General features: G+C 33.2%; 1 protein-coding gene across 12 annotated transcripts in view; it reads right to left on the bottom strand.

Annotated features, from left to right (window-relative positions):
• Positions 1-501: 501 nt before the first annotated feature.
• ERBIN (erbb2 interacting protein) overlaps positions 502-13,400 on the bottom strand; it is a 118,739-nt gene continuing 105,840 nt past the window's right edge. For 2 of the 12 annotated variants that reach the window (XM_038530715.1, XM_038530714.1), the window contains exons 22-27: positions 10,609-10,752; positions 7,654-7,773; positions 5,108-5,317; positions 3,917-4,009; positions 3,371-3,445; positions 502-2,581 (exon numbers count right to left, since the gene is read on the bottom strand). In XM_038530715.1, the coding sequence (XP_038386643.1) occupies positions 2,474-2,581; positions 3,371-3,445; positions 3,917-4,009; positions 5,108-5,317; positions 7,654-7,773; positions 10,609-10,752 (750 nt within the window). In that variant the 3' untranslated portion in view covers positions 502-2,473. Of the gene's footprint in view, positions 2,582-3,370; positions 3,446-3,916; positions 4,010-5,107; positions 5,318-7,653; positions 7,774-10,057; positions 10,085-10,608; positions 10,753-13,400 lie in introns of those variants that run through there. The other 10 variants (XM_038530716.1, XM_038530719.1, XM_038530718.1 and 7 more) reach the window with 10 other exon arrangements.

Here is a 13,400-nt window from a genome sequence, read left to right as displayed (position 1 = left end):
TGGTTAAGTGCCACCTTCAGCCCAGAGCGTGATCCTGGAGACCCAGGATCGAGTCCCATGTTGGGCTCCCTGCATGGAGCCTGCTTCTCCCTCTGCCTGTGTCTCTGCCTCTCTCTCTCTCTCTCTCTCTGTCTCTCATAAATAAATAAAAAAAAATCTTAAAAAAATTAATTAGAGGAAAATACAATACTAGTACATGTAACGCTTGCTGCACTTGTATCAGTATAATATGCAGACAATTAACTTAAGGTTAGATCACTGTTCAATCAGTTGTTTTCTGTGTCTCATTTCCTTTTCCAAAATTATCTCTGTGTATCTGATTTGAGATAAAGTAGTTCAGTTGAAAATGTCGCAATTATATCTATTTTATGTATTCCTTATTAAAAGTAGAATGTGACTGAAAAATTGACTGAAATTAACAAAAAGTGATGTGTCAAAATTAATATTTTAAAATAACCTATGGAAAAAAAAATAACCTATGAATAAAGGGAACACCAAGGCTTGTCTTAAGAATCTGTTTGTCATTATTTTTTTTTAGAGATTACAACACACATACAGTAAATGAATTTTATCAAAATACATCACATTTCTTCTACTATATCCATAAAAATCAATTCCTATGTAAATAGTACTGAAAAAACAACTAAAATGAGTTAAAATTTACAAAGAGTTGTTAAAGGGTTTCAATCACAATATTATTAAAACTATACAGTACAATAACCAAATGATAACATCTTGAAAGAAGTGCAATATTTGAGTTCACATCTTTTCAAAATTACTGCCTATTTACTCTGACTAGCAAGAAAGGAACGAGTCTAACTTTTTTGCAAAAATAATGTAAACTGCCATTTTTGCTCATCCTATAAAAGTCGTAATTAAAATAAAGTTGAAGAACAAAGCATAACAGATTAAAAATTCCAAAATTATATTTCTTAGTAATTAAAAATGAATTGCAATAACTGAATATTGCTCTAATGAAAGGCTCCAGACTAGCCTCGACTAAAAAACAGTTATTGGTCTTCTGTGGCACTTTTTTCTGGTCCAAATAACCATGCATTAATTCTTACCTTTGCATGTTACTCAAATTTTATTGAATTACACAGACAGAACAAAAACAAAATTAATAGTTTGGATAAACAAATTAATAAACATCTATGAAATATTTGTTACACTAACGAAGAACAAAGGCAGCTGGTGGTAAAACATTATTCTATTACACTGATACACTTAGAAACCCTTTAAAGACTCTGAAGTGTCGAGTTCACATTTAATGTTACCTGTAGGAACAGCCCTTTATTTGAACACCTTTACACACTGGCAGGCCTCAAGGACCCATCCCTTTGCTCTACAACGCTCCACAGCAATTCTCTATCACTGTGCCAATTTCACAAACTTGCTTTGGTTTCCTAGCTCCATGCGTACTGTTTCCTTTTACTTTACCAAGGCAATGTGAGACCAAACAAAATCAAGAGGCTTTCCTAAATCTGCTTACACTTTGTGTTACAGCAACACAATCTTAAAACTGGCCATTTTAGTTTCATTTGCTGCTTAAAATAAAAATTATAAATTAAGATTAAAATGGAATACTAATTATAAAACAGATTGCAAGGACCACCATTTGCAAAAACTCAAGAGATTTCCATATCAGAAAAAAAATGCATGGACATGCATCTACAGAAGAGTTAAAAATTTCCTGTGACTAAAAAATTAAAAATTGAATCACCAGTAGCAAATGTATTGTCAATGGCTATGACAAGAACAGATCCTGTAGAGTTCATAAAATGCAATTATTGTCTCTTTTTATTTCTTTAAAAAGACATTACATTTTTATTGCATTATTTTATTAATAAAAACACATTAACACAGCTGTTTTTTCAGTCTTTGCTTCCAGATTTTTATAGGAATTAACTGTTTTAATCTGGCCTTGGAAAGTGAACCCACCAGTACCACCTTCACCTACTCACTCTTCAATTCAATATGCACATAGCAAAAACCAACACTTCAAATCTCTTGCCCACATTAAAAAAAAAAAAAGTAGTTTCAGCAGAAAAACATTAATACGAGTTGAATAAAAATAAGGGCATAAAAGCTATGAGACAGATAGCTCTGCCATCTGTCTCTGGGCTACAATCAAGGCTAACTAGAGCCTTGCACAGAGTTCAGTCATGTGTATGAAATCCAAAAATAAACCTACAATCTATACAAAAACAACATATGTTTGTTTTTGTGGCCTTGATTGCTATGTTTAAAAACCTAACAAGAACTTTTATATGGTATGAATTCAACAGTCTCCCCTATATACTGTACAGTGGTTCTTTCCCTCTAACCACAAGTTCCATTATTTCATTAATGTACAAATTTGAACATAATTTTTTGAGTTCTTCTTTACATATAAAAATAGTCAAAATATTAATTTCCCCTGCAAATATCTTCCAATAAATCTTGCTGCCTTCCCTTTCTTTGTCCACAATTCTTATGAGGAAACCTCTCGTACAATGATGAGTTCTACTGCATTCTGGAAAGTTTTTAGCAAGGACACTGCTTGTCCATGTTCAATATTGATAAAACTGTAGCCATTAGCCTAGAAGAAAGAAGAAAAACGTCTTTAGGAAAAACATTCCACAGTAATTTATTTGCATTTATACATCTATTTTTGCTGACGGTGCACAAACCTGGCTGAAAGTAAGAATCATTTTGGCAATCTACAGCATCACACAGACTCCTGGGCCCTATTTCACATCTATGAAAATAAAATCTTTGAAGGTGGGACCCGGGAGCCTGTACCTTGTCTACTTTTCAGATGATTCTTATGAGGCAACCCAATGTCAGGAAGCACCTGGCTAAGACACAGAGCCAGACATTGGGTTATGTGTATGTGCTAACATGTAAATGAGTCCCCAAGATGCAAGGACAGCAGAGGGCAAGGCCTACTCTTCCCATCACTTTGGACCATCAGATAAACACTACATTTCTTATAATTTAGGCTTAATACTTATTGAGGTCTTACTATATATCAAACACACAGTTCTAAGTGCTTGATATGAATTCTTTAATTCCTATAACAAACAAGATTCTTTCACCATCTTATTTTAAAGAATATTCCTGAACTTAAACAAAATGCTAAGATGTATCAAACATGTATTTAAAAAGATCCATATGATTTTCCAAGGTTCAAGGAAGAAATATCTTAAACTATGAAAATATCTGAGTGGCCTATAAGAAATGCCACTATTTTCATCCACAGATTTTTAATGATAAACTTCAAAAAATGATTATTTTTAAAATATGGCATTTAATAATTCCTTGATGAGGAAGCAGATGTTATAAAATGTAAAGTTAAGAAAATAATAAAAAGATGTATATTAGTTACCTGAATAATTTTATCACCCGGTTGTAATAATTTGGATGCTGGTCCCTCAGGCTGTACCCTTGTTACAAATATACCCTTTAATAACAACAAAAAAGGGAAACACTTAATGGAAAACAGTATGCATCAATAGAAGAGATGATTTTTCTTTGACAGTAGGCATATATTTGAATCATTGTACAAGTTATCTTCCTGCCTTCTCTGAATATTGTTACAATCCCTTGTTATGTTTGGTGCTGGTAATTCTGACTTGAGTATAGTGACTTCTCTTAAAGTGACAAAGTTACTTCTAGGATGTGCAGAAAAGTAATAACTAAATTTAAAAATCACTTCACAATGTGATGGACTTGTAAAATTGGCAGTTTAATTTGTTTTCCTCAAACAATTAAATTTGAAGTGGATCACATTTCTAAAAAAGCTGAACAACAGAAAACAAAAGGTGATTCTATATTTATATAAGTATCTATTGGATTTTTACTTACATATAAGGGGCATTAAGTTAGTGAATAAAATCTCCTGGGTGTCTCAAGAACATACAAACAAACTCACATCATCTTCAGGTCTGAATGGATTTCCTCGGCCCCCAACACCTCCCGATATGCTGAATCCAAGTTCTGGATCCTTTTCAACTCTCACTCGAATCTGAGTTAAGATGAAAATAAACTATTACTAATATCTCAGAAAATGCTACAACACAGTATTTAACTATTGGTAAAATATGTAAAGATTCATCTAAAATAAATATTCAGGTAGATGAAGGGAAACTACAACATGGAATATTATGTTAATGAGTTAGTGAGTTAAAGGCACAGCTGGGATTATAAAGCATAGCTCCTAACTTAATCTACTGCTGTTTTACAAGGATAGGCAACCAATTCATAGTGATACCTTTTTTAAAGATATTACGGATTTTATTTTCCGCTTATTATCAGTTTCCATTTGTAAAATATCTAAATTACATAGTATCTCTGCGTATTGAGTGTTTCATAAGATATTTAAAAATCCGTGGGTGGTTGTTGAGTATCAACTCCTCATTTCCTGAACCTGTTTATATCCTTGCAAGACATTGGGACTGATGATCAATTGACAATATTTTTTATAACCAGGCCATAAAAAAAAAAAAATCAAGAGCTAAACTTGTTATAAAACATTCCCTTTCCCCAAAGTCTAAAAAAAACAAAGCACATGTTCTCTGCCTAAGTTTCTAATAATATTATTTTATCAACAAACTATCAAAATACATAAACGTATGATTAGTCACTTAAGTACTTTGAAACATTTAATTCTTGAAGTACTTTGGAGACTGCAGTCAAATTTCAAACTCTTGGTGTCAAACAACAATAGTAAACCATAATATGCCAGTTAAGTTTTATGGTCTACTATTCATATTCCTGAAGAAGGTCTAATTACTGGAATATCATCAGATGGTTTTGGATAAACAACCACCTTAGGGGAAAAAAAAAAATCACATCCCAAACACTAAATCCTATGTCAATTAATCAGAACACAGGGGATCACAGAGTCAAATTAAACAAACCATTAAAAGTTTGACACCCTATTAACATGAAACCAAACCTTTAAACAAATTGGTAAAAACTATGTTAAAATTCTATATGGATTTACTGCTAATAGTTAAATAACCTACAAAGTACATTAAGAGCTTAGTTTCAAAAAAAAAAAAAATAAAAAAAATAAAAAAGGGCTTAGTTTCATATTTCAAATATTCTTGATTATTCTTACCTCTTGCCTTGCCAGTTCATGGCCTTGTCTAGGAGGACAATGGGGCTGTGTATATGGAGGCTGGTGGGCCACCTTCAGCATCAAGTAATCAATTAGTTGTTCTCTAGAGGGATGCCTTGCCACAGAAGCCTGAGGAAGGGAGTGATGTATTTGACTATAATTTGCCTGAGGCCTGAGAGGCTGGCCCATCTGTCCATTACTCAAAGGCATCTAAGAAAAACACGAAGTGTCTTAAAATGACCAGTAATAATGTCTTATCACAAATATTTGGATTTTCTTCTTGGAGCATCACAAAAGTACTCGAGTTTAACATTTTACATTACATAATATCAAGCCACTTAAACTATTTTTTCTAATTTTACAGTTTTAAAAGAAAAAATCTATTAATTCGAAACTTGCCTGAGTGCTTGCAGATAAGATTCTCAGTCTTTAAAGAAATCATACCTACATTTAAAATTACTTGTTTTCCTGTTCAATATGCATGGACATGTTCAATATGCATGCTTTCTTACAGCAACCAAATGTTAAAATGGTGATTATGTCCAATTTTACAATTAAAGCCCATTAAATTCAGGTAAATTTTTCAATCTCACACACACCTTTGTTCATGTTTTCTTCTGAACAAAAATAGCAATTCCTGTGGTAGAATTATTTCCTAACCTGAGTGATTATTCTACTTTTATTTCTTTTCAGAATTAACAAGTCAATGCAGCTATACGGTGGAAAACTAATTTATTCCTTGTGTGTGTGTGTACAAGTTAGCAACTTTTAAACTCTCTAAATGTTAGTTTCATAAAATAATAAACATAAAAATTAAACCTTGACATTCTATTTTACTTTTCGCAAGCTACACAAAAAATCTGAGATAATTATTTTGTTGTTAAAAGAATTCTCTTTTTAATGCTTCACATTGCATAGAATGAATCTGAATTTTAGATTTAAAGTCACCTCTGTGGAAATGTAGCTAATAATTTGATATATTAGTATAAGGAAACTATCTGAAAAATAAGTTTATATTTGTATTATCAATATTTGCATAAAAGGGATTGCTGTATAGAAGGGGAAATACTTTTAAGCTATTCAATCATTTAAAACTTCACTGCTGATTATTAATAAAAAGGTGATCTCATCTACTAGCGAATTATGGAAAAACTCTGAGAAAAATACTGAGCCCTGTTCTCCTAAAATTATCACAAAGTAGAAAAGTTTGGGAGAAGATTATGGTAATTGTTTCAGAACTACATATTTTTGTCACATGAACCTTGTGGAAGGAAACAAAGAAGTGTGGCTTTACTGAAGACTTTTACTTTTAAAAAAGTTATCTTTTCTACTGTGTTATACTTGAGAACTTGGTTAATTCTGAACTTTGGAAGCTGAAATGGGTATTTTCTAACAGGGCACAACGGTGTTATCACTGTGACAAATCTATTGGTTGCAGAAAAAGCAAGGTACTCTATTATCCATGTCTGTCTGTCTGTCTTTCTTTCTTTCTTTCTTTCTTTCTTTCAATTGTCGTTGTGCTGTCACTTTATTACTTATGCACAACTCTGAGGATTGCACTTGCTTTCTCCAAGCTTGTAGCATTTATTCCTATGTGCAGATTCAATATCTTTCTCTTGGGGAAAATTTTCCAAACAATAATTACCTCTGACCCATGTATGCTAAGACTGCCTGATATCTAGATTCTTAGCTGTTTACATCAATGTTAAACACACCCATGGACTATATTAAGCTATCATTAGCAGATGGCTCAGGAGAATAAAAGTATGAAACAAACCCAGTAACCTAAACTATAAAATGGATATTAAAAAGAAAAAGAAACTGAGTAACACAGTTCAATTAAAAGAAAAACAGGAAAAAAAGCGTAAAACAAATCATTATGTATGAATTTATGTTAAATGGCTGGGTTCCTACTCTCGAACAATGTAAAAGTTTTTAATATAATACATAAGTATGCTTCAAAATTGTATCTGGTTATACTAGGAACATGGAATTAGTTAGGAGAAAGAACAGTTGAGAGATATTATTAAAGATCTATCTGGTATTGGTGACCAAAAAGTAAACTAGGTAAGTGATGCTTTGGTTACAAAAGTAGTAAGAATACAATCATCATCTAGTCTACCACATACAAGTCTTTAATTTCATTTAAAGTATTTTTAAATGCCTTTAATAATAATGAAACATTCTCAAAAGAAGAATTTAAGACTGGTTCATCTTTAATTCTCCAAAAGGTTAACTTTAGGAATGCTGAAAACCCTCTGATTCAAACAATAAATTAAGTAGGTGATAGTAGAGGAGGAAAAAAAAACAAACCCAATAAAATCATTCTCCACTGTAAAAAAATCACGGACTAAACTAAGAAATAATAGAGTAAAAATCTATTTCGTATTTCGCAATTAGCTTTTAAAAAATCTTCAATGATTAAAGAGGAAAAAGTTCTCAAAAAATTATTTTCAATGTTAAAGCATCTATGTTATTTCCAGTTCAAAAGCTGTAAAACATAGTAAATTCAAAGAGATATCTTCATTTATTTCCTGAACACCTACTTTCATCAAGCTGTCTGGAGAAACATCTTTGTGACTAAGTGTAGCTGACGAGTAGTTCGGCTGTCCTGAAATGAATATATCATCTTGACAAGGATCTCCTGGACAGGATGTCTGGGGATGCTTCAAATGAGGGGAAAATAAAAAGTAAACAAATAATGCTCTTTCAGATGTGAAACCAAAATGATGATGACACTTGAAAGGAGATTAGGAAAAAATATTACTAGGTTGTGGAAAAATGAAGAACCAAATCATACATTATGATCATAACTGCCATCAATATTAGTACCTTTATGATGGACATTAACTAAGCTTGTGGTAATCATTTCACATTTGATATATATCAAAATATTACAATGTACACTTTGAACTAACACCATGAGATATGTCAATTATATCTTAATAAAATGGGAAGAAATATTAGGTACCTTTAATATACACTGTTAAGCTATTCATAATGCTTTTTTTTTTTTTTAAAGATTTCACTTATTTATTCATGAGAGACACAGAGAGAGAGAGGCGGAGACACAGGCAGAGGGAGAAGCAGGCTCCATGCAGGGAGCCCGATGCGGGACTTGATCCCAGGTCTGCAGGATCACGCCCTGAGCCAAAGGCAGACACCTAACTGCTGACCCACCCAGGCGTCCCTCATAATGCTTTTTTTATTTACAGTAATACTCAGCCTTTAGCAACTATGAACAACTTAGTTATTAATCAAAGTTAAAAGTCCCAAATTTTAAGAGCAACTAAAATATACTCCTAATATACAAAAAGTTTTTTTTTTTGTAAGAAAAAAAATAAATAACTGCTATTCTCTTAACAGCACAGCGCCACCTGGGATTTTTCTATTAATGTTGAAAATACCAATAAATATACAGTCTTAAAAAATTCGCTTTCACTTAATTCTATCATACTAGCATTGGACAGCTCAGTATTTTTATAACCAATGGTTTGGTGAAACGTTTTTAAAATTAATTAGAATTCTTATTTTTATATGTCAAATAATAATATCCTTATAGTTTACCTCATTGAAAGCTTTAGAGAAAAAACAGAGTCTCTGAATATTTTTTATAATATGCTAGGAAGCAAGATGTTCATAGTTTTCATTTTAATTTGCTTCTAAACACACCTAGCTCTATTTTTGAAAACTAAAGAGACTATAATAAATAGCACTATCGTTACTTTCAAAACAGTATGCGACTAGCAACAAAGATATGCATCCTACAGGGACGCCTGGGTGGCTCAGCGGTTAAGCGTCTGCCTTTGGCTCAGGGCATGATCTTGGGGTTCCCAGGTCGAGTCCCACATCAGCCTCCCTACATGGAGCCTGCTTCTCTTTCTGCCTATGTCTGCCCCTCTCTTTCAATCTCTGTTTCTCATGAATAAAATTTAAAAAAAAAGAAGATATGCATACTATATCATATAGAAAAATAATCTGAAATCTACTTCATTATGATATGCCAAAGAATAAATATAAGCCTGAGGGGTTGTGATTTAATCTTAGAAGCTTTATCTGCAATAGAACTATCATGTGCAGTTAGTTGCTGGTTCAAAGCATGGATTAGCATTTTTAGATTTGGTTTCATCCAATTTTGTGTATTTATGCAATGAATATTTTGCCTTCCTTCCCCATTTTTGAGATGTGCTTTCAGAATGCACAGTAATCAACTTGGGTCATAACTTAAAGTTTAAATTCTAGTCGGAATATATAACTTTATTGAGTCTTTAAAAGAACAAGTGTGTTATGAATGAAAAAGCAAAATGCAACAAACTCAAAGGCCTTGTTTAAGAATTATAAGCAAAAAATATTACTGTACAAGAATTTGGAAAGAACAATCATTCCAGATGACAATAGAGATTATCCCTGAGTTATTATAAAAGCCCCTGGTCTTCACTCTGTGGCTTTAGCTAGAATGAGTGCCAGAAACGCAGAGTTTAATAGCTATCACCCTTTTCTCCCAATTTCAAAGTGATAAATTACAGAACAATTGCTATCACTCTAACATAGAAACAAAGTTGTGGCAGGTGACAGAGGGCAGAGCAAGAAAGGTGAGGTCCAGCCACAGCAAAGTGAATCCAGGAGACGGCTCCTGTCCTAGAACATAATGCAAAGCCAACAGTGTATTAAAAAAGGGGTGGGGCTAAGGATCCTCAGGAAAAAGCAAAGGACCCAGAAGTAACCAGTCAATATAGAAAATAAAACTATAGGGAGGAGACAAAATAAGGTTGTAAGAGGAGAAAAAGCTTTTTCAGAATGGAAGAAAAGGAGGAAAAGGAAATATTTATTTATGGGCCACACTACTACCTCAAGTTGTTATGAAGAGAAAATTAAAATAGAGCCAAAGTGGTCTTTCTCCTTCTCTGCCATTTTTATCCTCGACCCTTAATTTTCATGAGCAGAATAAACCTTCCTTCTTCACCGTTAATGACTCTGCTGAAACATATATAATAAGTACAGGATTTGGGTTTTGCCTCTTCATTGGTACTTATTACAATTTCTCTAGCCTTACATTTAATCATATTCAGTGAATTGTGCTTAAAGTTATTTCCCAATTTTCTATCACTAAACTAAAAATTATTCTTCCCTACAACACCTCTGTGTACCATATATGGCATAGCCTTAATACCTTGAGTTGTGGAGAGCTAATTTTATTAAGAGAAAACACTACAAAGCCTAATGATTTTTTAAAAAACAGCTCAGTTATTCCAATTGCTCATTCCTATTTACATAAACAAGAGCACACTACAGCCTTAGTTTGCAAACCAAAGAAATTTAAGAGATAAATACTAAATCAGCTTTGCAGAGTTTTAGAACTAAGCCACGGAAGAACTGAAAGGTAATTAAGATATCTAACCCACAGTAAAAATTTATTTTCTAGAAACGTGAAAATATTAAAAATGTGGGTTTTTTTTTTTTCTTCTGGGTACTAAAAGTACTGGTCTACTACAGGTACTCACTCGAAAAATGTGCCCACCAGAACCTCTTCCGTCTGCAACACTCAAGGCAAGGCTGCCTTGGCTGCCATGCAGATCCCTAGAGCTGCCATAGTGAAAGTTGCTTACAGCAGTAAAATTGGAATTAAATGACCTTGACAGCATGCTCTGAATAAAGAGGGGATAGATTTAACAGAGATTAGTGTAGCATGCAAAATTCACAAGACATGTTATGTACAAAGACGTATTTATAAGTAATCCCGATACCACGCAGGAATATCATGCATCGGATTTTCAGTGCCACTACAAGAAAATGGCACTATTTACCATATATTTACATGACAACATACACATATACACATAAAGTACATTTAAATCCAACCATTCATATTTAAACACTAAAGAAGAAAGTAAAAAACATACAGTGGCTTTTATAATGCTACCATTTCCTTTACTCCTAACACATCTTATTAGAAGTTTGTCAGAAGAGAGGAACTGATGCCATACACCTAGATGTATGTGTACATATGTAGTTATATATGGAATACAAGCTAATTTCTCTATAAAGATAAGTTTTACCAACAACCAGTTATTTCTAAGTCAAAATGGACTTCTAGAGTTCTTTATTTTATAGAAATCAATTCTATGTTATTATTAAATAAACGGAGAGGTTAAACATACATATATACCACAGAATAAATCTACCTGCAAGACACACCTGGCTCTTGGGTATTGTAATTTCTTAAAAAAAATACCTTCTACATTTAGAAGCATGTCTTACATTAGAAAAAAGTTGAACATATATTCAAAGTTTTAGGATAGGACACTTAAAAGGCTCCCATTGCTCTCCAATTACCAGGAAAAAAAAAAGTTAGAAAATGTACTTGTAAAAAAAAAAAAGAAAGTTAGATACTTAGGATTTATTTTAGGAGTTAGTAGTGGCATTTGCTGATTCAACTTGAAGAACCACTGATAGAATCTTTACACTGATGAATCCCTAATGCAGAGCTGCCTGAAAAATGTACTTCAATAAAGACAATGCCTGATTTTCATTGTTCCTGCTCATTAATTCCCACAGCTGTTAAAGGCTGTTCTTTCACGTGGATCCTTTTAGTCATGTCCCTGAATATTGAGGGTCTTAAGGTCAAATTGAGAGCAACCATATTTTGAGTATGGCTTATTATCAAGAAATATAGAAATTTCTGTATTTCTTTTAGGGAATGAATACACACACACACACACACACACGCACAAATACCTTCTCCAGATTATGAAACTGATCTCTAATACCAACAAACATTAATGTGCCATTCCAGAATTAAACGGATCTATAAAATTACAATGTAAATTTTTAGTTATTTTGTGAATTCCAAAGTAAGACTAAAGAAAAAGCTAAACTTAACGGGCTATGCCTATAAGTTTCCCAGACCGTTTCATGAATAATAAGGATTTGGCAGAGGCAACTCAGAGGTTCTATAAACATTTGATTATAATGTAAAAATAAAGAAATTATACAGTCACACACACACACACACACACACATATAAACACCACATACCCATGTGCTAAATATAGTTTTAACGTGTTCTTGAGTGGTCCAAAATGGACCTTTTTAATGATAATGTGTAATCTAGAACAAAGCTTTTTCTGTGGTCTTTGAACATATATTAAGTTTTTGTAAATATGTCTCTGTTAAGAAGGCTGAGGCTCAGAACAGGTCCAGTTTTTAATTCAGGCCTGTGCATAGACCTCTGCATAAAACTGCACCCTGTCATAACAACACATTTGTGCAGAACTCAATTAAGGAACAGGTCTCAGGCACTGCTCTTCATTACACGCTAATAGTTGTATAACAGCAACTGAATGTGGAAATTTTCATGTTATGTTCATCATAATCTGGCTGAGTGCTTCTTACCAGAATTATTAGTTTAATTAAATAAGTGTGGAGCAGCAAGAGGTGAGATCTATTTATGTGTTTGGGTTCCAGATACAGTTTGTTGTAGGAAAGGGAAGGAAAGGTTACTACTACAAGGTTTAAAAACCATGTAAGCTGCAATAATTTATCTACTTTTTTATTAACAACTAAGCTGGGCAAAGTAGCAACTTTTGATTTGAGGACTTACCTCTAGAGGTAGGACAAGCATTGTGAAATCACCTGGGGATATTTTTCAAATGTCTACCAGGCCATCAGAATTATATTTGGGGGAGGAAGAGGAATTGCAGAGGTGTAAACAGATTTTCCATCACCCTCCACCATTTTTAAGCAATGCTTTCAGGTTTGTAGTCTGAATCATGTTGCTCTGTGTCCTCACAAGGCTTTTTTTAGTCTCAACTGGCCTAATCCTCACTTCTATATTACCCGTGGGCACAACTGGGAAACTACCATCTAGTACTCTTCAAGTAACTGAATGGCAGATTTCTAAATTTAAAAAGCAGAGAGGTATAATGAAGAGTGGGGTAGCAGCTACGTGCTTTCTATTTACTAAAGTCTAGGCATATCTCCGTCAGACAGGAAAGTAGTGGAAGAACAGCCACCTGAGATGTCAACTACACAGAATATAAATATAACCAAACTCATGTCTTCATCCAAATCTGCTCTTCATTCTCTATGCCAGCATTCTCAACAACCAGCTAATTCAAGGCACCACTCCAGCTATTACGTAGTGCTTTTCCTCAGAGACTTATTAGAGAAATATTCTAATCAAAAGTAGACTTTCTAGAGTCTGTTTTTGAAACTATCTCTTGAATTCTTGCCTTTGATTCAATTCCATCAATTTATTTTCTCACTTATTTTCTGGACCACTAAGGACCCTCAT

This window comes from Canis lupus, chromosome 2, assembly GCF_011100685.1.
Source record: "Canis lupus familiaris isolate Mischka breed German Shepherd chromosome 2, alternate assembly UU_Cfam_GSD_1.0, whole genome shotgun sequence".
NCBI classification, from domain to species: domain Eukaryota; kingdom Metazoa; phylum Chordata; class Mammalia; order Carnivora; family Canidae; genus Canis; species Canis lupus.
This window is presented reverse-complemented; position numbering and strand designations above follow the sequence as displayed.